The sequence below is a fragment of the Sylvia atricapilla genome, chromosome 5 (genome assembly GCF_009819655.1).
Source record: "Sylvia atricapilla isolate bSylAtr1 chromosome 5, bSylAtr1.pri, whole genome shotgun sequence".
Classification (NCBI taxonomy): Eukaryota; Metazoa; Chordata; class Aves; order Passeriformes; family Sylviidae; genus Sylvia; species Sylvia atricapilla.
The window spans coordinates 9,460,768-9,485,170 of NC_089144.1; the positions used below are offsets into that span (position 1 = coordinate 9,460,768).

Genomic DNA, 24,403 nt, shown 5'->3' on the forward strand with positions numbered 1-24,403 from the left:
ATACACATAAGGTGATGCTTAGTCAGCAGAAATCAGCTGTATATATTATGTATATATTATATATAATTATATATATATAATTATATTTATTAAAAATATACATAGTATTTGGGAAATATTTCCCCAAAGTTATTGTAAACTCTGTGTAGTAGGCACATTTGATTGTTTGGGCTCTGTAAGTGTCGTAGACAGGTAGAAGAATTATAAAAGAAAGGCCTTATGAAATCAGGTTATGAAAATTGCCAAAGCTGGCCTGTCATTTTTTCTAAGTGCAGCTAACCAGCAATTTGCAAGTTCCTTTGTGAAGCTGTTTTGAGAATAAGTTCCTTTAACACAACCACCTGTTCTGAAGATGAAAAACAAATGCACATGTGTAAACAATAAGATTTACATGAGAACCCACAAAGGAAAAATGTAAACATATCTAGAGAGAGGATATTTGATAGACATATACAATGGCCCTTACAGACCAATGGGCTGAGTTTCACTGTATTGCTGACCAATTAGGTTAAACAGTGCCTTCTGATACTTCCTATAAATATGAGCTTTGTGAATAAAGAATTGGCTTTCTGCATGAAGAAAATGGAGTTTTGGCTGATTTATTCCAATATATGGTGACCCCGAATATGCGATCAACACAAAAAGAATAGCCTGTCACAAAAGAAGAAAGTGAAATGAGCCAAGCCGACTGTGGGACTGGGTGGTGAAACAGGACTTGGAGATGGAATATCCAAGGCTGTGAAAAGAAGATTGCAGCCGGCTGTGAGTACAGCTGAGGCAGCAGCAAACAGCAGCCTGCAGTGAGATGAGACACAGCACACCAACACAACCACCAGCAGCATCACTGGCCGCAGGTTCAAGGCCAAACAAGGGCTGGTGATCCTGAAACCTCCAGGATAAGTTCCTCACTGATCCTGCAGCTGACTGTAGCTGTAGCATTTTGCTGCTTTGTATATTTGCTGCTTGAATTTATTTTGCTGCTGATCCAGTATGGTGCCCCTCAAGGGTCTGTGCTGGGGACAGTTCTGTTCAGTATTTTTACTAACAACATGAAGTAGGGTATTGAGTCTTTCATTAGTAAATTTGCAGACAACACTAAGCTGGGAGCGTGTGTCAATCTGTTGGAAGGGAGAAGGCCTTTGCAGAGAGATCTGGAATGGTTGGATGGATGGGCAGAGTCAAATAAAGACAACTTTTAAGAAGTCCAAGTGCTGAGTCCTGCATTTTGGCCACAACAACCCCCTGCAATGTTATAGGCTGGGGATGGTGTGGCTGGACAGTGCCCAGGAGGAAAGGGACCTGGGGGTGCTGGTGACAGCAGCTGAACGTGAGCCAGCAGTGTGCCCAGGTGGCCAAGAAGGCAAATGGCATCCTGGCCTGTATCAGGAATGGTGTGGCCAGCAGGAGCAGGGAGGTCATTCTTCCCCTGTACTGGGCACTGGTGAGGCCACACCTCGAGTGCTGTGTCCAGTTCTGGCCCCTCAGTTCAGGGAGGATGTTGAGACACTTGAGCACATCCAGAGGAGGTAACAAAGCTGGAGAGGGGCTTGGAACACAAACCATGTGAGGAACGGCTGAGGGAGCTGGGGTTGTTTAACCTGGAGAAAAGGAGACTCTGAGGTGACCTTATCACTCTCTACAACTTCTTGAGAGGTGGGTGTAGTCAGGTGGGGATTGGTCTCTTTCTCCAGGCAGCAAGTGACAGAACGAGAGGACACAGTCTTGAGCTGCACCAAGGGAAATATAGGCTGGATATTAGGAAAAAGCTTTTACAGAAAGGGTGATAAAGTACTGGAATGGTCTGTCTGGGGAGGTGGTGGAGTCACCATCTCTGCATGTATTTAAAGACTGGAAGTTGCACTTGGTGCCATGGTTTAGCTGAAGTGTTAGTGTTGGGTTGGACTTGATCTTGGAGGTCTCTTCCAACCTGGTGATACTGTGTGATTCTGTGTGTGAACAAGCAAAGACAATAGCCAGCCGCTGAAGTAGAAGCCGGGCGCTGCAGACTGCACGGAACGCAGAGAAATGAGCGCAGCTCCTGGGAGAAAGCGCGCACCCAGGGAGAACAAAATTGCCAGTCGCAGAACGCAAACGCGGTCCCCGAACAGCAGGGATACAGGATGGAAAGAGAGTTGCAGAAGGTGAGGCAGCCTAAGAGTGAACGGTCAAGAACCAGAAAATACATTGCGTGTGTTAAGGGTTGGGGGAACAAGCCACAGAATAGAACCGTGATGGAGAAATGGCACGTGGGAGCGGCAACCGCACGGAAACATGCATCACATAAAGAAAAGCAAACTGTGAGTTAAAAGAGGCAAAATATACTGGGAAAAGGAGAGAGTATGAGAAGTATATGCTGATACCTTTGTTACTGTGTTGTGTGGTCCAGGGGCTGGTCCCCAATTCGGCAAATGCATTTAGTGGACCCCAAGCTTACACTGTGGTTCGGGGACAGGGCCTGTGTGTGTGTCCTGGTGTGTGGATGCTCGGGAGCACATGGCCCTCGTGCCGGTCATTTTCCCTTCTATCCTGGGGCTGGGCGTCGGGTAGGGGTGGTGTTGTGGTTTGAAAACAAACCAAGTGAGAGGCTCCCAGTCAGAAATACAATTTAATAATAATTAAAAAAAAAAAAAAAAAAAAAAGAAGGACCACTGACAGAGTCAGAATACAACCTGAGCAGGGTGATGGAAGCAGTCCAGGTGAGGTGGTCTTCCTGAAGCAGTGATCCCATAGAAAGGTCTGGTAGCTCTGGTCCTTTGGGAATCCAGTGGGTGAGGGCTGCTTGTACTGTCCTAAATCTCAGCTTATATCCAGGTGAGAATGCTTGGCTCCTCCCCTGGGCGGAGCATCTCCCAATGGGATGATGAGTCATACAGGAGGTCCTTGATGGCCCATTAAAGAGAGATAACTCTCAGAGGGAGTTATCTATGAGTCATGCACAAGGCATTGATGGGCCATTAACTGAAGAAGGTGATAGAATACATCCTAAACTACAACCCAGGACAGGCGGCGAGAGTCAAACCGTGTGGACAAAGAAAGTACCTGCACCTGCCTCTTCTGCATGTGCTCTTTGTACTTCTGCATAATGGCCGTCGGGTCCAGCCCCAGTTCATCGGGCTACACTTCTTTGTTCTCTGAGTTTCCCTCGGAGGGGACAGGTAAAGGACGGGGCTGGGGGCAGCTGCAGGCAGTCTCTGGCTCTCAGCATTGGAAGGAGGATGGCCAAGCTGTTGCTTACTATGGGGGAATTTACATTCACTACCAAGTCTGGTCCTAGGAAATCTACCACCATCTGTTTGTGTGCCCAGGAATTCTGAGCTCGCTGTCTCCTGACCTGCTGGAGCTGGGCCGGCCCTGTCCCACCCCACCGCTTTGGCACTGTTCTGGGTCTTTTTGGTATGCTGTAGCCCCAGCACCTCCTGCCCTGCCTGGACATCCCGCTATTCCAGCTACCACCAGGGAGCTTCTGGTACATCTCATCCTCCTGAGACATTAATTTTGAAGAATTAAGGACTTTAATTAAACTAGATATTGCTGAGGTAAACTTTCCTTTGTTAACAGAAGCCAGATTTAAGGAACTGATAAATCAGGAGGCCTGTCAACTTAATCAATAGACTCCAAGAATACAATATGATTATAAATCAGGTGGTCTTAAGAAAACAGGATTTTCAGGTGTCACCAACACTAAAAGGTTAAAAAGTCAAAGCGAGGAAGACCCATCTTATTCCATCATTTTGAGACCCCACCCCATAAGAAGGACCACCAACCCATTTCATAGAACAACTACACATGCTTAATTGCTTTTTGCATAATTACCATACGAAGCGGGGAATGGGATGGACCAGAGTTGGGAATATGCATTTGTGCTTTGGGTATTGAGTACTCCTGTACATAAAAAGACCCTGTGATCATCTGTAAATTGTGGTGCGTATTTGGGAGCTATCCTGCACGCTGCCCAGTGTCGTGATAAACATCCACTTTCTAACTTCAGACTGTTAGAGAGTGTTTGTCTGTCAGAGTTGGATATCGGTATTAGATCAATATCCATATTTTTAATAAGTCACACCAGCCTGGCATTCCTGCTCGTTCCTGCTGTTCCAGCTTGGTGCTCCTCAGAGTCCTGCGGGGGCACTGGGATTGGACTGTCCCAGGGTTTTCTGAAGCCAAGCCTCTCCTCCATCCCTTCCCATCTCAGCTGAGAAGGCTGTCATGAGGCTCCTGGTTCTGTTGTTAATGCTGCAGTTGTTGTTTTATTTGCCTTGTTATACATACTAGTAAAGAACTGTTATTCCTATCCCCATACCTTTGCCTGAGAGCTCCTTAATTTCACAATTATAATAATTCGAAGGGAGGAGATTTACATTCTCCATTCCAAGGGAAGTTCTGGCTTTTCCCTGGAAGACACCTATCTTTCTAACTAAGACAGATTTCTTTTAAGTTGTTCCCATGATGTTCCAGCAGGCCAAAAAGATTATAAGGAACTCTTGGCAAATTAGTACGAAGATTTTGCTTTTATAAGAATATTATTTTGATTTTAATAATAAAGAACATGATCTCCATATATTGCTGGGAGATTTTTAAATTTATTTTATCATTCTTGTTCCTTTTTGTATCAATTGGAATATGATTGATTGGTGAGAGCTAAACCTTGCAAAAATAAGAACTGTTTATTAAGCTTTATCTAGTCAAAGCATAATCTGGCAATCACCAGGGTTTCAATTAATTTTCAGGACACTTCTGCAAGGCAATCAGAAGGGATCAGGATACTATTAGGTGAACACTTCATCATAGACCTCAGTAGGTCAAATGCATTCTAATCCTTTAAACAGCCACCATATTTCTGACTTGCCCACTCTTGGAACAGAGACCCTGTAGCCATATGGATTGCCCTGATGCGTTTTTAGCCTCTGCTCCTGCATGGCAATACATTTTTATGAACTGATAGCACATGGCACTTCTTTCATGCCCATCTGTCTAAACCACAACTTTCAGCTACAACTTTGAACATTCTCTGTAATCGCCTGCCCAGCTATCTTCACATCTTCCTTGCCCAGTCTATTGTCTATATGATTACCTGTGGACATTCTCATAACATTAAATCTTTTTGCTGCCAGAGTACATGAATCAATTGCTTCTGTTTCCTCTCCCCAACTTCAAATTGATCCTCACTTCCCCAAAGCTCTGGTCCTTTTCTGTTTTCTGTTGCAGGCTACTTACCCTGTGAGATATAGCAGAGACCCTAAAGTGCCATCTAGCTCAGGGTTAACAGACACCTACTCCCTTGAGCCTGCTGACTGGACCTTGGGGTCACAAATGGTCACACACTACCTGGTGAGAAAGGACAGGAAGCATGAGCAAACCAATTATTGAAATGTCCTCCACATAGGTCGTCAGCAGGGGAAAGATTGCTTCCTACGTTCTTCTGACAAAGAGGAACTGCCTCAATAATGGCTTTCAAAAGGAAGAGGCATTTCCTTCTCCAGCTTTGCTGCTGGCATTGGCTGTGCTTGGCTGGGTTTCCATCATACCCAGCTGCTCCTTCCTGGTGGTGACAACACTCTCCTTCCATTTGACAAGAGAAGATCAGCAAAGTGAAGTAAGAAAAATTTTTTTCCACTTTCTACCATCTGGTATAATTAAATGCTTGAGAGAAAGCAGAGCTTATATATTCTTGATCCTGAGGAAGACAGATAAATCTGTCCACCAGCTCCCAACTTACTAGCATGCAGTGTTCTGGCTGTGCTACTGTTATGTTGGTTATATCATTAGGGTCCATGACAAAATCTATTCTTCTCATTTATGTGTGACTTCTGTGTGATGTTTCTTGTGTTTGTATAGATTCCGGATGTTACAGGATAAACACAATTAAAACGAAACAGCTGATAGTTTAGTTTTAACAGCCAGCCATCATTCTGTCATGCTTTTAGGTAATTAGCATGCATATGTTGGTAGATTTCACAGAATCTCAGAATAGTTTGAGTTGGAAGGGACTCAGAAGGATCATCAAGTGCAGCTTTTGGACTGGCCCCTATAGAGATTGAACCTACAACCTTGGCATTATCAGCACTGTGCTCCCACCAACTGATACCTCTGGAAGCCTTTATATCAAACTTCATTTGGGACTGAAAATGAAGGATCTCCAAGATGTCAGTTTAGTTGTTTATATTGCCAAAAGCTCAGGATCATCTGACTCCTGTCTGCTCTGTTCTCCCTGTCTTCTGCAACCAGGAACCTTGTGGGTAACCACAGGAGAGGGGCTGTGTGAGGATGCCGTAGTGGTGCACAGCCAGACACCATGCCTGTCACAGGTGTTGGTAACATCAGATTTCTCAGTTATTTCTCCATGCAGACAGATCTTTCTGAAGCTACTGCACCTTTCTGAAGATTTATTCATTTCAGCTTAGATGTGCTTTTTAGGTCTTCTTGAGATGTGTGCTACTTTTATTTTTCCAATTACATGAGAAAGAAACTCTTTCTTCCAGCCAATGAAGTAAGGAGAAAGAAAAGTTATTTCAGTCCCTTTCACTTTTACTAACCAGAATGAATATAAATGAACCAAAATAGTTTTATTCCATGTCAATCTGAAACATAACATTTAATTCTGAAGTCTTTGTAAAAAAGTAAGGAGAAACTATGAGGGCAGATTTCTTTCATTGGAGAGACCAGTAGTTCAGGTGCTTCCCAGGAGGGTGGAAAAGCTGATTTCACTTTGTGCTTCTGACTGGAGGACTAGAGCCAGTGGCTGCCATGGGAACTCTATAACCACTGAGCTCTGGTAGCCCTGCAGTGAAAGCTTTTGCTGCTGCTGTCACTGCTCTTGTCCTGCAGTGGACTTGATCTCTCCACTCTGTGCACTTCTCAAACTGAAGCTGTCATCCTTCTGTCTGTCAGGTTCTTCACCTGATGATCTCAGTGTCTTAGGGTTTTTTGGGGGTAGCTTGTGGAATTGGCAGGTTTTCCTTTGATTAATTTTTCAATTGTGGTCTTTGGGCTTCTAATTTTTGTTTATTCACTCCCCCCTCTCCCATCCCCACCAGTAAAACCCTGCAAACATACATCTGACTTCCCAAACAGACCGTAGAATGAAAGTTTTCTGCATTGGTAAAAAAGTGTTTCTAAGCCAGTGGGCCAGAGGTTCCTCAGGGGCCAGAGAGATTTTCTGAGCTCAAGATAATTTCTAAACAACATCAATTCAACCTTTGCAGAGGAATTTACTTTAACCTAGGGAAAAATACTTAGGACAATTTAGGTTGACATGTATGGAAAATCTAATAATAGGGACATAAAACAGGACATGGCCACAAATTTGGACAAATAAAAATAGGACAGTCTTTTCTTAGCATTTTCAGCAGCACAAAGACCATTAGCAGAATAAGAACACTGTTATGCCCTATTAACAGATACTGTGGTGCAAAAGGCTTTCTGGTGAAGAAGCTTCATGTTTAAGGTTGCAGTAGCATATTCCTTTTCTTTTTTTTTTTCTTTCTAGTTCTCTCCACTAAACTTTCATGTGCAATAATCCGTTTTTTTTTTCTCTTAAATTTAGGGAGAATAACTATTTCTGATTAATAGGCCAGCAAAGCAATGAAAATTTGAAAATTTCAAGCCCTTGTTTATAGATATGAGAAGGTTCCTAGGAAGAGTCTTGTCCAGTTGTACTGCACTGAGAAAATTAACATGAGACTGCAACAAGGTATGTGAAAGATTTCTCATCCTCCCAGTCCTACTGCCAGCAGGGAAGTGTCAGGATCTTGGGAAATAACATGAAACATTGTATTTTGAATAGATATAGCTTGACTAGCACTTTTAAAATCACACTGGTATTTTAAAATAAATACACTGCCTTTTTCTTTGTTGTGCTTCAGGAATGTTATTCTCCAGTTTAGTACTCCTGCTAAAACCACACTGCTGCTTCCCCCTCCCCACCCCTCCAGTTGGAGGCACAAAAGGCAAGGCCCACAGGTTGAGATAAGCACAATTTACTGGAAACAGCAATGAGATAAGAAATCCAACAGTAAGAGCAGCAGTATTAACAACAGAGGTGTACAAAAGAGGGATTCACCTGCAAAAATGCTCCCCATGGACCCCTTGACAAATAAGTGATGCTGGAGGGATTCCCCCTGCCATTCCCCAGTTTTTCCTCCACTGAAGGAAGGAAAGTCTCCACCTCCCACTCCTGGCAGTGACCTGACCTGGTATTGAATAGTATCAGGGTCCTGGCCATGTCCCCTCCCAGCTGCTGCAAAAAATTAACCTTTTCTGGCTGAAACCAGGACAGTCTTTAGTGCTGACTATCAACATTGTTCCTGCCAGGGAGATAATCTTTGAGTTGAAGCTGCATTTCTTGTTTGGGGTGGAAGAATCAAACTTGCAAACTAAAGGTGAAGGGCACTGTGGGGTGCTGTGACTGTAAGAAAAAGAAGAAACTTCTCATAAATTACGAATAGACTTGACATCCTTTTGAACTGTGAAAAAGCTGTTTAAAATCTTTATTAAGCAGAAGTTTGAAAGTAGCTGTTTCCTTCAGGGTGCACAATATGGAGGAGCAGCCAGCCAGTGGGATATGGGGACAAGGAGGCTGAGGGATAGGGTAGTCTTTCTTTCCTGTCATGTCTGAGTTCTGAGCCTATCCCTCTGCTGTTGTTAGCTCTCTCCCAATCAGATTTATCAAAAAAAACCCCATCTCTTACCTGATTGTAAACTTACAATTCATTCTGGTTTTATTATTCAGTGCTACATTCTCCCAATATGTAAAACCACAAAAAATTTCAGTCTTTGCCTTCAAGAAATTGTGCTTTAGGCATAAGATAGTCTTGAAGAAATGAGGGCAGAAACAAAAGAGGAGAGAGAGAATGCAGGAAGGTAATTTTGATTTTCAGACCATTACATTCTGTTCAAGATTTTAGCCATGGATGAGATTCATCTCAGTACATTGTAATTGCTTAAAATACAGATATCTGTCCTGAGCTAAGGAATTGGGCTGCCCATAACCAAAGGAAAGCAGCAGATACCTCCAAAAGGGGATTTATCCCTTTAAGGTGTCTAAAGAAGGTGATGGGATGAACTTTGTAGGGTTCCCTGTCTTTCTCCATTGACATGAAGGAAGTCCAAGTGATTTGTTTAGATTAAATACTTTTCACACAGCAAGAATAATCCTAGGCTGAAATGATTTTCCTACTGAAAATTTAAAGTGGTGGCTCTACTCCTGCCCCTTCCCTCACTGCTGGTTGGTGTCTGCAAAGGGAATATATACTGCAGTGCTGGCAATTCCCATCCTTTGTGGGTGCTGAGGATATGCCCTGGGCCTAAGCAAATGACAACCCTCAGACCTGTGATGACTTGAAAAATCACACACCAGTGCTATCTACCCTCCAGCCACCATGGGACGAGTGATGCATTATAAATCCAGATCCTTTACCAGTGCAGAGATTAAAGCAGCAAGAAAGAAGTTTCTTAATCCCTGCCTCGAGCATTTTAAAACCTCCTCCTTGCTTGGGGTCCTACATAAATCAGAACACAAGCTATATTCTGCAAATAAATCTTCCTTGATATTTACTTCTCACATAACTTCTCTGTAACAAATTCTGAATTCTCCATGAAATATGCTAACAAAATGTCAACCATTTTATAATTTAGTAGCATCATAGTAATGATACCTTCTTCAGTTAAATGTGTCTCTTTCAGGCCACATTTGACATGCTCCTTGCACATGAAAAGTAAAATTAATATCTTAATATATCATTTAGGTTTTTTCCTGATACCACAACCCACTAAGTAGAAACCATCTGTACAATAATTAATCATGCATGAGTGCAAACCAAATGCAGATCAAATTGGCCTGAAAAGTCTCTCACAAGTTATTTCCACATGCATTTGAGGAAAATAATTTCAAAAAAATTAAGGATAAGAATTATTTCTGCTAGAGTTAACAATCATAAGAATGGCAAAGAGCACTTAGTATTGAGCATCGCAATAGGATTAAAAAACACTCTTTTCTTTTTTTTTTTTCTGAAAGAGTAGGAACAACCAAAAGAAAAGGCAGTGATTAATTGATAAAACATATTTTGCTCATATAGAAAACCTTCTGTTTAAGGATGTGTGATGATACTTGACAGACTATAATGAGTTAAGCCTTACAGTCAGAGAAGAACTGATAACAAATCAATTTTTGAATCGTTAACAAATGTCACCTCTAAAACTGTGCATCAAGGCAACCTGCCATCATGAAAACTGGAATCACAGTGCCGTGGGTTTCAACAAAGACACCAGAGAACAGTGGCCAGTTCTGCATGTGATCTGTTGAACACCTTTTCAGAGTTGCTCCATCACCGTGTTGCCTGTGACTGTGGTGTACCCCGCACATCAATCCCTGCCCTGTGCTTGCTGCTGGGGCCAGTCACAGGCAAAACTTGTGCTGAAATGCAAAGCCATGGCTCAGGTTGTTCTATTGTCCTCAGCTTTAAATTGAGAAAAGCCTAGTGCTCACACTGATGATGCAGAGTTTGAATTATTTCAGGTTTGGGTCAATATGTCCACACAAGTGCAATCACAGCTTCTGGCAAGCATGTTTGCAGTCACCTCAGAACCCCAAACAGCCCTCCAGACCATTCACACTCTTGTTGTGAGGAGTTATACTTTTTAGCCTATGCTCAGATAATCCCGAGCCACTAGACTTCTGATGTTAACTAGCTAGAAAGACTTTGATGTTTGGTTTCAAACCAGACCAACTGAACAGATGTTTAATTAAACAACAGGCAAGGTGTTGTTTTCCAGCACTTTAAGAATCCCAGCCCTCTGTTTTCAGTTGCATCAACTTTTTCTGCCATGAACTTAACCTGTCACAATCGTCTTTCAATGAATATATTTGCTGATGCCAGAAGCAGAAAGAGTTCACAAATCAAGCTTTTGACAGGTTGCAGGCTGGGTCTCATTCTCACCTACACCTTGGTGCCTCGGGGGACGTGCTGTCTTCTCCAGCTGAAGTGCACAGGTATGCCTTTGCTTGCTTCTCTCACTCAGCTCTGCTCATTCCCAGCTGCCTGGAACCCAGGTAAGACCTCTTCAGTATTTAATTTTCTTGTTAAGCAAGGAACCAACGTATGTTGGGCTTTTTCTGGTCCTTGTTTCTCTGTTAAAGGGAGTCAGGTTTAGAGAGTATCACTGGTATTAGATGTCACAGTGTTAGGGTAGGAATTGGATGTGTACCTGCCAGTGTTGCTCACCATGGGCACCTCTATTTCACTACAGTGCTGTCACAGTGGCTGCAGCTTAAATCATCTCTGAGTCTGTCCATTATTCTGACAGAGTATAAAATTCAAAAGTCCAACACAGGAGGAAAATATTTGCTCAATTTTGCCTCGGACAGTGGATCTATGGCCAGGTCTCTCTGTAGCCAGGGAGCCAGGCACAACTGCATGGATGCTCCCCAGCACCATCTCCCTGTCACATGCCAGGCTCACTGTGTTGTAGTGGTGAGAGTAGCTGCAGCAAGCTGAAAGCCTGGTGACCTTTGCTAGCTTTCCCTGCCTGTGGTTGCTGAGGTACTCATCTAGGTACAGCTGTTGTGTCATGTGCTGTGTAGACCTGGGTGCACCACACAGAGCCTGTAACTTCTGAAGTGCTTTTGTTTATGTTCCCACTACTCTGGGGGTGTTTTTAATTTAAGCTCACTCAGTACAGTGAGGCTGTGTGAAGGTGAGGAACAAGAATACAGCTGGGAAGTGGCACTTGGGGCATGCTCATACAGGGATGCCCCAGCAGCTGGAACTGTTCCAGGGCACACCAGCCTCACTGGTTCCTACAGGTGGAGAAAGAGGTGGAAGATGCAAAGATGGGGCAGGTTTGGTTTGGGAGTTCTGCTTGGTGGCAGGCTGCTGGATTATCTTTTATACGCGTGGATTATCTTTTATACCCGTGGTTGCCTTTTGTTTTTCCAACAGAAGTTTTGTGTTGGCAAGTCTCACTTTCCTCCAGGTAAATAGGAAGAGGAAGGATGCCACAATGCCACAATCAACCTCTCTTGAACTCAGGCTGAGGTTCCTCTGTACAAGTTTTGTTGCCTTGATACTGACATTACCTGGTTTTCTTCACTACAGCTTAAGGTGCACTTATGTCTCTCACAAAATTCATAGCACCTGACATCAGGCATTTCTCAGTGGCATCTTCATTAGGACCTCTGACTATGTTTTAAGGTAATGAAAACAGACAAGGACCTCCAGAGAAAGGGCTATATCCTTGCAAACAGCCCTGCTGAATCCACTTAGAATTAAGTTGGTTTTATTTGAATACTACAGTATTTTAGCTGATAGCATTCTGGTTATATTTTATACTGAGTGTGGATAAGTTTTCGCAGTCTTCTTTGAAAGCCTTTGTGAAGTGCTCCTCTGCTTTCTTCCCAGTTTCAGTCCCAAAATTTCCATAATGAGATTTTTTTTTTCTACAGCTAAATCAAAGCCAGGATTTCCTTTTAGTCTTTATATTTTTATTACATCTCTGTCACTTTACCAAAGCTGTTTCTGGTTACACCTGTGTGCCCTGGTGAGAGAGAGCACCAAGTGATGGACCAGTTTTCTCTTGCAGTAGTACCAGTCAGAGTTTGATGGGGAGGCATGAGGCTGGGGCTGGCCATCCTGTTACACCTCAGTAAGTACAGATACTACAGTTACTCAGGCCAGTTTTGAAATATTATCATGTGATTTACATACCCCTCCAAGATTTTGTCAAAGCACTTCTTTTAAGAAAATGCTATTGAGAAACATGTGACAGTGAATCCTTACACCCACTCTCCTGCCAGTGAGTGACCTGTCAGTGATATGAAACAGCTGAGTACAAAGAAAACATATCTGTTGTAATTGAGTCTGATCCAGGTCCTGAAAGGAGTAATCAACATCTGTTAATGAATAATGAGCATGGATATGTATAACTAAAAAGGACAGGCTAACTACACACAGGCACTGCTTTACACCTAAAGAATCAAGTGTCACTCATCTGAATTATACCCTGAGCCATAGACTGAAATCTGACTATAAAATACTGTATTTTTACTGTTGTAGTTGTATTCCTAGTGTTCTGTGAGATCTTTAAGTAACAGTTGTTGGGGTTTTTTAACTGCACCTTCTCTAACAAGTTGAGCCAAGTAAAGCTGGATATAGCCTCCAAGGTACCCATTCCTTTTCAGAGTTTCAGGACAGAACTTGTTTAAAAGGAAAAGCCCTGTAAGGGAAGTCTTAGTATAATGGGGAAGATACTGAAAGTTGTTTCAGGCAAAACAAACAAAAAGTCCTGCAATTATTCAGAGAATTCAGAATTACTCTGTTTATTTATTAATGACCACCTCATGGGGTCTAAGGGAGTTCTGACATTGGACTAGGGATTCATTGCAAATTAAAAGAAAAATCTGAGGGACCCCTGATGTCAATCCTGGTCTCAGTCCTTGTCTCATTTCCACCATTATAACTTGGAAATCAACAGAAATAAGTAGAATTAATTCAAATCTGTCTCTGTTCACAGAGTCAATTGAAATGCTCACTGTTCTTTTGTAGGATTGCTGGCAATGGGTATGTCAGGGCTGGAAGCATAATAAATTATTGCTCATGGCAGATTGGCATTTTTACTGAAAAATAATGTGTTGAAAATTTAAGTTTTAGCATAGATTTGCAACATGCTAGCTATATTTTTTTAATGATTATTTTTCAGCAGGTGTGTTCATCATTGAAGTTCTTTAAAAAATGTATAATTAAGGACAGAATGGGTACAGGCAAAGATAATTGAGTTTTCTGCCAGTGTTGGGATTTAACTGATTTCGTCTGGAGAATTCTGCTGGCTATATAACAAAACAATATAACATTTCTTTGATCTTTTTTCATGCTCAGTGCTGATAAGACCCCAGCATGCACAGCATGACTGTGATGCTGGGTCCTGCCACCCAGCCCTTGGGGACCTTCTCCAGGGCCGCAGCAAACAACTGACAGCCTCATCAACCTGTGGGATGAACAGCCCTCAGAAGTACTGCATTATAGGCTACCTAGAGGTTGGTTTGCTCTTTCTTGTTTAATAAACTAAACTGTTCATGCTAACTGTATTCTCATCTATATAGGGAATTTGCCCAGACTAGGAAGTTCCTGTGGGAGTTATCTGAATAATTGTCAGACAGTGTGACACTGAGTCTGGGGGAAGGCTGTGCTCAGTGCAGCACATATGGAGGGTTTGGCAGCACACAGCCTCCACAGTGATGTGTGTCTTCTCAAGGGGGAGAAACATCCCTGAGATGCACAGGGATTGAGCACGGGGATTTCTGAAGGAGCTTTGCTCCACAAGTCCTCTTCCCACGCAGCCTCCAGAGGTGAAGCCCACGGTCTGTGTGTGTGAGTGCAGGGAGAGCGGGGTCCCACAGGCTGCAGGACCTTCTCTGCAGGACATGTCTGTATGGTGCTGAGACCTGAGGCAGCCTGTTAAGAGATTCACACCACACTCCCCTCTCTTTTGATCTGAAATGAGGCCAATGTTGCTGAAAGCAGAAAACTGCCTCTGAAAAGGGAAGACCTTTGCTGTGGTCCAGGCTTTGGCTGTGTGGGTGGGTCAGCAGATCCAAAATGTGTCTGACCAGAGGGATGCCTCTCACTCCCTGGCTGCAGTGATGAGGGGGTACCACTGATATATGGAAGTTGTGCAGAAATGAGGATTCCCCTCTTCTACATTCTGGATGACTTTGCCCAACTGAGCTAATAAGTTGTAACAAATAGAAATATTTTCACTAAATAACAGCTGAAGAGGAAGTTAAAACACAGCTCAATTTATAATCAGTTGAAAATAATTACAGTTTATGACCTTCTAGCTTAATGTTGTGACACATTTGCAGAGTAAAGTATGGACATGGAGCCAAGCATTGCTCGAAGTTGCATGTTGTATCCACAATTTTCTGCAAAATGTAAATGTCTCTTTCCTTTGCTGAAATACCCTGAATCATCTTTCTGGCCCTAAAGCTGGATGATTGCCTTTTATTATTGCTTTTTAGGAGATCAAAGAGGAATAAAAAAATAATATTTTCATTTGTCTGTGCATATCCTTTGAATTGTGTAAATACAGACTCATGAAAAAGAGCAGCTGTTCCACAATAATTCCTGTGATTTAATGCTTCTTCAACATATCTTGACCCCTGGTGGCTGTCTCCTGAAGGGGGGTGAAAACTACAAACTCTGCTGCTTTGCAGAGCTCGAGAGAGAGAGATGCTCTGGCAATGTGTTCTGTTCCATCAGCTTGCCTAAACTGTGTTGTCACCTATAGTGCATCAGAGTCCCACTTCACTTTCAATTTGCTTTCTCACTGGCACATTTTGAATGCTTTGCTGGAGGCAGACCAGGAAGTTTTGCATCTTGTATCTTGCAAACCAAAGTTCTTCCTCTCCCAGTTCCCCTCCTGATGGCCTGTGTCAGGTTTGATAAGAGCAAACCTTGCTCATGAAAGTGGGTATGAGTCAATGTGGCAAGATACCAAGAGCCAGGATTTAGCTGGGATTCAGATGGAGGAAAAAAAAAGAGAATTTAGCTGCTTTGTGTTTGGAAAGAGGCACTACAAATAATTTTTAGTCTTTCATATGTCTTATTGTTTTTAAAACGTAGGTTAAGTGGGTTTTAGCTCAGTGGCTGGATTTACTACTTACACATGTTTTGAAAGGAAAAGACAGGGCACTCAGTGTTGAGACTATAATGCTGCACAATTCACAGGCAAATGGGATCTGCCAGACTTGGACATGCACACGCTTGTCCTTTGGAGCAGATTTTTATGGAGCAACCTTAAACATGAGTTCCCCAGTGTTATATTGTATGTCTATATAAACCAGAGTGTGAGTGTGTATGGTCCTTCCAACTGCTTCAACAATCTGAGCTCTCCTTACCAGAGCTTTCTGAAACGAAATGGTTGGGTTTTTTTATTTCTCTCTCATCTTCTAAAATGTGCATTCATACACTTGTCAAGTATAGTCATAGAATGACTGAATAATTATTTACCAGGTTTAAAATACATTAATCACACCATACCTGTAAATCTATATCTCTTAATTTATTTAAATGCAAATAATTCCTAGGTGATTTCATACTGTAAAAATCTTTAAACCATTCCCAATTCTTCTCTGTGGATCCTGAGTGTGCCAAGTGGGATGCCTCTCCACCCATCTCCTTCTGGGTCATTTACAGCCTCCCAGCCATGGGCACTGAACTCATACCTCCTCCTTCAGCTCCCTCTGGGGTGCTGTGTCATCCCCTCTTCTTCCTGCCACTGTCCCACCAGCCAGGCACTCACCCTGGGCATCATCTTCTGCTGTGGCTTATTCCCACATCCTGACACTCAGGCTCTGCCCAAATCTCCTGCAGTCAGCCTGACCAGTGCATCTACCCCTGCCCACCCTGCTGAGCACCTCCCCAGGACCCTGCTGGCTGTGGTGGCTGCTCAGGCTCTCCACATGGCTCAGGTCATCTCCCAGCCCAGCATGTTAACCTTGTCACCTCTTCTTGGGCTCCTGCCCAATCCCCACCATATCACCTGAAACAGGAACTCCTTGCCCTCACTATCAAAGTCTCTCATTCAGAACTGAGATACTGGCTAATCATTACTACCTTCATCTTATTCTTGTAACATTTTCAAACATGACCCTTGTATCTTACTGATATCCTGATTTTCCTTCTTTGCATTGGTTTTAAACTTCCCCAATTTCCCCTATGCTTCCAAAGACACTGACAGCAGTCAGGGTGGTGGTGCCATCCCAAACCAAGTAATTACCTTGTACTTGGTCTTACTGAGATCCCTTCTCCACAACTAAAAAAGTGCAATTTTAATAAAGTACCTGGGAAAGACCATGACCTACATTTACTATGGGCATATGATGGTTCTCTTGGGTTTGTATATGAAAAGAAAGCACCCACATCCAAAACTACAAGACAGGTTCAAGCCTTGCAAAGTCATAAATATATGTACATCCACTTAATTTTTAATGAAGAATCCAAGTTAGGCTTTTATTCCGCTCATTTTGTTTTCTAGGCTGAAGAGAAGTGCTTTCTCTGTGATTCCAGATACCCATACAATCCCTATACCCAGCACAACAGTCACATGGTGGAAAATGTTATCACAACATTTGAGCCAGAAAGGAAAAAGAAGTGGTGGCAGTCAGAAAATGGTAAGTTTCTTAGAGAAAATATTACTGCAAAATATTACTGTGAGATTTTCTTTATGTAATTGGCTTTCACAAAGTTTCCCTCATGAAGAGATGAAAAACCTCGCATCTGTTCTTTGATTAGGTAATACTGAATGATTTGTAGGTAGCAAGGTAAGATTTCAGAAAGTCTGTTTTTCTATGGACAAGTTTTAAACTCAGCACCTCCAAGACCTGACCAGAGGACCTGTGGCAATGCTGGGGTTATACATGAAAGCAATGTATTTTCCACAGAGTGTCTACCCTATGAATTTTCAGAGAATTTTCATTTGGGACAAAATATACGTTTACCTACAGATGTAAAGATACTGTGTAAAACACATATATCCATTAAAAAAAATTAAAGCACTAATAGTTTGGGAAAAAATTCAATAAAGCCTGGTATCAGTTCCCCTATTCTGATGATCCCAAGTTCCTTTTCCTCAGGGCTGTTAATCCCTCAGCCTGTGTGATACTGGGGGTTGTCCTAACCCAGGTGCAGCACTTTGCACTTGGCCCTGGCAAATCTCATTAGACTCCCATCCCATGGACACACATCTCGAGCTTTTCCAGGTCCCTCTGGATGGTCACTGATCCTTCACATGTGTCAACAGCACCACTAGGCTTGGTGTCCTCTGCAATTTGCTGAATCCCAGAACTGATGAAGACAGTATCCTTACAGCTCCTCCGGGAAGACATGCCAGGAGGAATAACATTTTCTCTGTCCTATTTGACATACAGTGATTATGTGAAAAACATTTGACTGGTTGGAAATTAGGCATAGAAAAAATAAGATCATGTGTTACTTCTATTTTGAGTATCCAACTGAAAATCCATAAGCCTTGTTTTTTCCTGGAGTTTAGCAAGGATCTGTCACTGGCTTTGGACACCACTGCCAATAAAGCTGTAGGCCAACTGTAAGAGGAGGTTTCCTTGTTTTCCCTATCTTTCTTCACCTGAGATGGTGCATGCAAATGTGAGCAATGGGGATATCAGCTGAGCTCCTGCAACTCTCTACAAAGAATGTGTGACTTTTGGAGATATTTTTCCATATTTGTTGCAGTTTTGGAAGATGCCTGGTGCATTAGTTCTGCTCATGAAAAATTTTGTATTTGGAAGTATAGAAGGGTTTAACAGTTCTACATAGTATAGAGAAAACACCTCATTTTATTAGCTCTCTTTTTCTTTTTTAGCAACATGTAAATTATTTGGATGGATTTTAAAGTATAAACCTAACAAGATCTAGAAACACACAAACTCAGAACCCTACCATGACCATCATTTAGAGTCTGAATTATCTGAGGAGGACCTTCAGCCACCTCCTGCAGTCTCAGCAACGTGCAGCATTGATGGTGACAGGAAGGCAGCACAATTTATGGCCCAGAGAGAGCAGTCCAGCTGCATGGGTTTGTGCATGGGAGCTGCCCTAAAGGGTCTAGCTGCTCTGCTGGAAAAGGCATCTTTAAATCCCCCACGGGAAAACTGTCTGAGCAACCCCTTCAATGTACGCATTGTGCACTTCATTTTCATTCTCTTTTCAGGCATTGACCATGTCAGCATTAGATTGGACCTGGAAACTTTATTCCAGTTCAGCCATCTTATCCTGACCTTTAAGGTACATCTTTTTACAGAGCTTTTATGTAATGTTATACACTAATTACTTAACCGCAGGAATAAAATGCTTAGAGAGGCAATGAAAGCTCCATCTTTAGAGGTTTGTAAGAACAGATTAGATAAACATCTGTCAGGTATGGTTAAATTATAGTTGATCCTGCCTTAGGGGAGGAGGATAGACTGAACAACTTCCTATTCATGCGCTTTCTGGTCTTATTTTCTATAAATCCAGGAATTAAAACTGAAAAAATACTTCACAAAATTAAACTCTAAAAATATAGGACATATCTGAACTGCAGTTGCACTCTCAATTTAGTTCAACTGATGCGTATCTACTATAATCCAGATGATTACAATTTTTTTTTTTGGTACAAAATTCCTACATTGTTATGGTAAACTTCCTTACTTAGAAAGTAATTACATATCTATATAAAATGTTACCTTTCCCTTTTGCTAAAGAGAGGTTCTAATGTGCTTTTTCAGAGGCCCCTGTAACTATCACAGTAACTGTAACGAGCCTATAAAATCTCAAATACAAAATTTTAGCATCCTCCAAAGAAGAATATCAATAAAACAGCCTCTGAGGTATCTTATTAATGCCTGCTTAGGCAATTCTTGAAATGTTTCTTGCAGACATTTCGGCCTGCAGCAATGCTGGTTGAGCGCTCTACCGATTTTGGTCAGACCTGGAAAGTATTTAGATATTTTGCACATGATTGTGCAGCTTCTTTTCCCAACATCTCTTCTGATCCAGCAAAAAGCGTTGGAGATGTTGTTTGTGATTCAAGATATTCAGACATCGAGCCCTCCACTGAAGGCGAGGTACTGTCAACTGTCTGTTTGTATGAGTTAAAATCGTATGTGGAACTGAAATGTCTTGTCTGTGTCTGCTAAAAGCAGAGGCCTGTCCTTTGATCTCATTTGTGGCTGCTCATTCCACCTCTAGAGCTTTATTGATTTGTTTTGCAGGTTGTTTTAAAAGCTTTGGACCCCAGCTTCGAAATAGAAAATCCATACGTGCCATATATCCAAGGTATGGACACTCCATGTTTTGTCCAGAGACACTTTGCTGGTATTGTTTGTTTTGTATGCTGAAAGGGTTAACAGCTCAGCTGGTGTAAGTCAATGATATTGAAAATTTGGTACCTAAAAATCTTGAGGAGGCATTGTATCAATTAATGAAAAGGGCCAGTCTTGTTCTCTAGCCCTGGGGGCAAACAGCAAAGCTCTGCAGAGCATATCCATGAAGCTAAACTGTCTTTCCCTCTGGATTCAGGCCCAATCCACACTGCCTTCTGAGAGTAGTCCCAGAGGTACACATGAACCCTCGAAGACACTGGCTGGGGAAATGCAGAGCCATACCAAGCAGGATGCTAACACTTATGTGTTAACACTTATGTGCCAGGAGTGGGTCCCTGCACTGCCACTGTAGGCATTACTGATCTTGGCTAATAGTGGAATCATTTTCATTATTTCCTCACTACAGGAAAATTCTTGGATGACTGATTCAAGCTGAGGGTTTCATACTGTTCACTTTAGACTGAACTCGGGCTCCTGATCTCTCTTCTTTCCTTCCAGATCTCATTACACTGACAAACCTAAGGATCAATTTTACTAAACTCCACACCCTTGGAGATGCTCTGCTTGGGAGGAGGCACGGTGACCCCCTTGAGAAGTACTACTATGCCATCTATGAGATGGTTGTGAGGGGCAGCTGCTTCTGCAATGGCCATGCCAGCCAGTGTGATTCCATGCAGAACTTACGGGGAGATGTCTTCCATCAGTCTGGGATGGTGGGTCCTCGCTGCTGTCTCCAAAAAGGGGAGTCTCTATTGGTTATTTGGTGAGAAGGAAGAGATGGAGGGAGGGAGCGAAAGGAAGATCTCTGATAATCTTTGGATTGACCATTTGCAACTGCTAGTTGTTAAATGACTCTTCCTTTAAAATCCTGGGTTAGAAGGCACAGAAGCTGTCTTTGTTGGCACTACTGTGATGTTTGAAAAGCCACTGGGACAAGACATGTAGATAATAGCAGCAAAATTCCAGAGCTGTAATGGCGCAAATGTAATGCAGTAAGTAGCCTCTGGCATGTGCAGACTTGAATGGCCACTTGTTGGGTGCATTCCACACTCCAGCTGGGCCTGGAGCCTCTGTAGTGGGAGAGGAGGCATTGGCATAAAGAATATGTGATAATGCAAAGCTAACCCATGAAAAATGGATTATTAAAAATTACAGGAATGTGATTGCAAGTTTTTTCCCTCTGGGAATGAGAGTTTTTTCTCCTGACAAATATGTATCTAAACATGTAGGGAGAGAGAGAGAGAATCTAAAATGTTGAAGTCTCCTTTGATATAAGTATTTTTTTAAATGCTCAGTGGATTTAAAAGTATTTGGTTAAAGTTTGCAGGTATTCTCCAGACCTTTTACTCAAATAATTGAAAATTATGTCAGCTGAGGGAGCCAAAGAGCTTCAAATTTTCCTGTTCTTTCTGACATACCTTAAGCAGATATTCCTCTCCTCTCCTCTCCTCTCCTCTCCTCTCCTCTCCTCTCCTCTCCTCTCCTCTCCTCTCCTCTCCTCTCCTCTCCTCTCCTCTCCTCTCCTCTCCTCTCCTCTCCTCTCCTCTCCTCTCCTCTCCTCTCCTCTCCTCTCCTCTCCTCTCCTCTCCTCTCCTCTCCTCTCCTCTCCTCTCCTCTCCTCTCCTCTCCTCTCCTCTCCTCTCCTCTCCTCTCCTCTCCTCTCCTCTCCTCTCCTCTCCTCTCCTCTCCTCTCCTCTCCTCTCCTCTCCTCTCCTCTCCTCTCCTCTCCTCTCCTCTCCTCTCCTCTCCTCTCCTCTCCTCTCCTCTCCTCTCCTCTCTGTTCTCACCACATTTCAGGTCCATGGGAGATGTATCTGCCACCACAACACTGAAGGTTTGTCTTGTGAAAGGTGTAAAGATTTCTACAATGATGCTCCCTGGAGGCCAGCTGAAGGAACACAAGATAATGCTTGCAAACGTAACTCAAACATTATATTTTCCTTTTTAATAGCCAGGAGTGGGTGTGGCACTATCCTAGTCCAATCCATAGTGGGGTGGCCAGGTTTCTGGGAGGGAGACTTTTTCATGCCTCATCCATTAAAACAGATCCTGCATCCATAAGTGGTGTGTTATACTACAAGAGGAATATCAGTTTCATGTTCTTATTCTTCAAATAGAGTAAAAAAAAAAAACAATAATGAGAGGAAAAAGCAGCTAATGCAAAAAAGATAATTCACTGGTTTGCACAGAGTTTTTCATGTGAGGGAAAGAATTTAGACAATTATTTATTCCCACAATAATGAGTAATATAGTATACACAAGAATACTATATAAGGGTCTGTAACAAATACTCAGCTAGAGATTTTTTCAGCAGAGCAGTGTTCCCCATTGCATATCAGGCACACTCACCTGCATTTCCAAGTTTAGGATACAGTTCTGTCTGAAGGCTCCAATTTTTTTCCCCCAGCTGTAACATAAGGCCTGGGAATAATCTTTCTGGACACTAAAATCATACAAGTAACCCTGTGTTAAGTGTAGACAGCAATGTGTGCAGAGCACAGTATTTACATGGTGTGACATACCCCGCTGTTCTGGTTTCAGGCTGTAACTGCAATGGCCACTCCAGCAGGTGCCACTTTGACATGGCCGTGTACCAGGCCAGCGGTGGGGTCAGCGGTGGCGTCTGTGAGGACTGTCAGGACAACACCACGGGCCAGCACTGCCACGAGTGCAAACCTTCCTTTTACCAGGACCCTCTCAAAGTCATCTCAGACCCTCGGGCGTGCCTCCGTAAGTTTCCCTTTTTAGCTGCTGTAGGAATGACTCAAAGCGGGGCTGTTCTGGCCGCCTTTGCTCTGAGCCCTATGGCCATCCCCAGGCTTAAATGTCCTGTACAAATGTTGGGTTGTGCAAATATTACTGAACCTGTAACATCCAAACTGCCTCACTAAGTAGCTGCGTGACAGTATCCTCCAACCAGCCTTGTAAAAAGAGCTGCATATTCCAACTCTTTGCTAAACAAAGCTTAGAAATCTAGCAAAGCTATCATTTTTCTCGAACAAGCTCAATATAAATATGAATAGCAGTAGCGATGTTGCTTCTGTGACCTTCAGCGATTATAGAAGAGTCTCCAAAATGATGGGAGGAATAAATAACTTTTGCTCGATAGCTCCCATATGCAAGAAAAATAATCTTTCAGACATGAAAGCTCTTCTTCTGAAAGATGACCTAAATTCATTATTAACATAGGATGGAGAAAACGCTCTGAGTGTTATTTAATCGCAACGATTGATTGGCGTGAAAAGTCCTTCGGGAGCCAAGCGCAGATTACCAGCAGCTCTGCCATTGAATTTTCATGCTTTTATCTACGTGTGCTTTTTTTCATGTGTCTCCTTGACCCTGGCTGCAGCATGCGACTGTGACCCGGCGGGGACGGTGCCGGAGGGCGTGTGCGACAGCCGCACGGAGCCCGCGCTGGGGACGGTGGCGGGGCGCTGCCCCTGCAAGGAGAACGTGGAGGGCGCCCGATGCGACAAGTGCCGGGCAAACTACTACGGGCTGAGCAGCAGCGACCCCCGGGGCTGCCGGCGTATGTAACCTCCTCTTACAGCCTCCTTCCCAAAGCATCCTTGAGGCAGGGAGGTAGCTGAATGCACAGATCCGCACTAATGCTCTCTGCTCGAGTCACAAAATACCCCGTTGCCTGCTGTAATTTAAGGTCAACATAATTCAAGGTTCCTGGTGCAGCAGCCAAGGCTGAAACAATGCAAAATCACTTTCAGAATTCACAGCATTAATATAGCAGGCCAGACTATTATTAATAGAAGGGTTATTAAATATACAATTTAATTGAAAAGCGATATTGAAGATGACAGGAGCTGCTGCCTGCCAAGACAACTTCCAGCCAACCTTTCCTCTGAGAAAATCTTGGTGAAAGTACATCCCACCCCTTCCCAGGTGCACTGTGGGTTTGTGAACATGTTGTGCTCACTCCAGGTGCTCAGCCACACACAGGGACTGCAGTGCAGATGAGCACACAGCACTTGGCAAACCACTGCAGAGGCCTTCTGCCAGTGCCTCTGCTCCCCCCAGAGAGGGACCCACCAAGGAAATTGTCCATTTTCAAGGGCACTCTGAGGGCTGGAGGGTGCCAGGGCACATTCATCTGCAGAGTGTCTGTGTGGAGGATGGAGACTGCCTGTCATGCTGATGCCACATTTAATGTAAATGCCAGTCCTGCTGCTGTCACTGGGGCCTGCAGAGGTAACTGCACTTTTCTGTCCCTGCAGCCTGCAACTGTGATCCCTTGGGCAGTTTGCCCTTCTCCATCTGTGATCCTGCCACGGGCCAGTGCCTCTGCCAGAGGTTCACCACAGGGCAACGCTGTGAAAAATGCCTTGTACGTACTCAGTTTTTGGTTTCGCTTCTGCATGTGGTTTTGGAAGTCTCCTCACCCATCTCACACCTTTTCATTGCCAGAAAAATGAACCATTAGCCAAAATTCAAAACAATTTCATAGCTGTATGCTCCCATTTCGCATTGAGAAGTCTGCTTCTCTTTCATTGTTCCCAATTATTTGTGCAATCAAAT

At 43.1% G+C, this 24,403-nt stretch overlaps 1 protein-coding gene across 1 annotated transcript in view; it reads left to right on the plus strand.

Annotated features, from left to right (window-relative positions):
- The first annotated feature begins 12,429 nt into the window (after window positions 1-12,429).
- LAMB4 (laminin subunit beta 4) overlaps window positions 12,430-24,403 on the plus strand; it is a 40,534-nt gene continuing 28,560 nt past the window's right edge. The window contains exons 1-11 of the mRNA XM_066318645.1: window positions 12,430-12,639; window positions 13,869-14,026; window positions 17,029-17,164; window positions 18,721-18,794; window positions 19,427-19,615; window positions 19,763-19,826; window positions 20,372-20,586; window positions 21,671-21,791; window positions 22,415-22,603; window positions 23,223-23,402; window positions 24,103-24,212. Of these exons, the coding sequence (XP_066174742.1) occupies window positions 12,606-12,639; window positions 13,869-14,026; window positions 17,029-17,164; window positions 18,721-18,794; window positions 19,427-19,615; window positions 19,763-19,826; window positions 20,372-20,586; window positions 21,671-21,791; window positions 22,415-22,603; window positions 23,223-23,402; window positions 24,103-24,212 (1,470 nt within the window). The 5' untranslated portion in view covers window positions 12,430-12,605. The remainder of the gene's footprint in view (window positions 12,640-13,868; window positions 14,027-17,028; window positions 17,165-18,720; window positions 18,795-19,426; window positions 19,616-19,762; window positions 19,827-20,371; window positions 20,587-21,670; window positions 21,792-22,414; window positions 22,604-23,222; window positions 23,403-24,102; window positions 24,213-24,403) is intronic.